Here is a 1974-nt window from a genome sequence, read left to right as displayed (position 1 = left end):
GGGATCGAAGCCCCGGTGAAGGGCGGCTCCCCCATTGGCTTTTCAGGGCTCTGTAATGGCCCTAACGCGAGGACCGACCCTCCAGCAGAAGCTGTCGTCGTCGATGCGTCGGGTGCCTTCGATGGGAGCTACAAGACCGTCGCTGAGGGTGTTGCCAATCTGCCAAACTCGACCACCGAGCAGACTTTGTTCGTATTTCCGGGTGTCTACAACGAGCAAGTGTCCGTTCCGAAGCTGGCTGGTCCGTTGGTGATGCAGGGTTACACCTGTGACACGACATCGTACGCTTCGAACGAGGTGACCATTACCCACGCGAAGGCTCAGAAGGACATCCCACCTGAGATCAAGAACAACCGCAACTACCTCACCAGTACGCTAGGTCTGCAGGCAAGCAACGTGAAGGTGTACAATTTCAACGTGGGAAATCCAGCCGGCAAAATCAAGAAAGATGGCCAGGCGGTGGCTATTTATGCCGATGGAGCCGACTACGGATTCTACGCTTGCAACTTTACTGGATACCAAGACACGTTGTGCGCCCACAAGGGCCGCGAGCTCTACGCCAAGACGTACATCAGCGGTGCTGTTGACTTTGTCTTTGGTCAAAAAGCCATGGCGTGGTTCGAGTCTTGCGACATCGAGTCCATCGGTGAAGGCTGGATCACTGCTAACGGCAACGAGAATGCGACTATCGCATCCGAGTATGTCTTCAACAACGCCCGTCTGTTCGGCACTGGATCGACCTACTTGGGTCGGCCATGGCGTCCCTTTGCTCGTGTTGTGTGGCAGAACAGCGAGCTGGGGGACATTGTAAACCCGGAGGGGTGGGAGGCATGGGACGAATCCAGCAGCACTGCGAATGTCTACTTCAAGGAGTTCAACAACAGCGGCCCCGGTTCAGCTATCGGCAAACGTACGCCCTTCAGTGGGCAACTGGACGCGCCTGTGGCAATTGCGGACATTCTCGGCAAGAACTACGAATCCGAATGGTGGGTTGACACCAATTTCGTGTAAGGACGTGAGGAGGAAAAAACATACTGGTACCTGTTCCGGTATCGTGTACTTGCATATGATATCGATAAGAGCACTGTGCTGGCTGTCAATTTTTTAATGATACTTAGAAGCTGGCTCAACTGAGATTTTTTCTAAAGGTATCATTACAGCGTGTGTGTTTTTGCCTGGTCAAGTACTGCACAAAGTCGCTGAATTTGAGAAACAGCGTTTTTTTTTCATTACTTCAATTGTACATCCAGTAATTTTTATCCACGGACAATATGCCACCGAAAACTCGTGATCGCACTTCAACTTACTCCTCAGGCCGGTTCCTAACGGGATCATCATCGGATCATGATCTACAAACTCGATACCTGATTGGCTAAAAAATACATATGTTTATTTTTAGTTACAATCGATGATCCCAAATTGGGATCATCACTCGCTTTGGGATCAGGGTCACGGGCACCATTCAAGAGAAAGACAATGAAAGTATCTCGCGTTGTGGTCTGTCTCGCCGTTGTAGTTGCTGTGAGCGAATTACGTCGTCGACGTAGATCGAACGTTGTTTCACGCAAACGTTTGGAGTGGGAGCCGCATCGAGATCGACTAGTGCAAGAAGGACAATTCGATCGTTACTATAGAATGAATGTTATAGCATTCGAGCGGCTCGTTGAATCTCTAAAGCCTGTCTTAGAACGCGATCAATTGAAGTCACGGAACAGAACTGGTATCGGACCTGTAACGCCAGTAAACAAGGTACAAATGACTATATCATGGCTCGCTGGAGGTTCTTATCATGCAATTCGAGCTCTGGCCGGTGTTAGCACCTCTGAATTTTATTCTGCTGTTATTGAAGTGATGAATGCAATATGTGATGACCCTAGATATCAAATTACGGCTCCTGTTTACGACATGGAATCTATTACTCGAGCAGCATCACAATTTGCAGATATCAGTACATACAACATTCTTACGGGTTGT

General features: G+C 49.2%; 1 protein-coding gene across 1 annotated transcript; it reads left to right on the top strand.

The window, feature by feature from the left end:
• Positions 1–252: 252 nt before the first annotated feature.
• Positions 253–1011, top strand: PITG_08910 (pectinesterase, putative; the record flags this gene model as incomplete). The annotated part of the gene is made up of 2 exons (XM_002902910.1): positions 253–402; positions 457–1011. The coding sequence occupies 2 exons, from the start codon at positions 253–255 to the stop codon at positions 1009–1011; spliced, it is 705 nt and encodes a 234-aa protein (XP_002902956.1).
• Positions 1012–1974: the final 963 nt, after the last annotated feature.

This window comes from Phytophthora infestans, genomic scaffold (assembly GCF_000142945.1).
Source record: "Phytophthora infestans T30-4 supercont1.16 genomic scaffold, whole genome shotgun sequence".
NCBI classification, from domain to species: Eukaryota; Oomycota; class Peronosporomycetes; order Peronosporales; family Peronosporaceae; genus Phytophthora; species Phytophthora infestans.
Note: the sequence above shows the minus strand (reverse complement) of the source record. Positions and strands in the feature narration are given on the sequence as shown.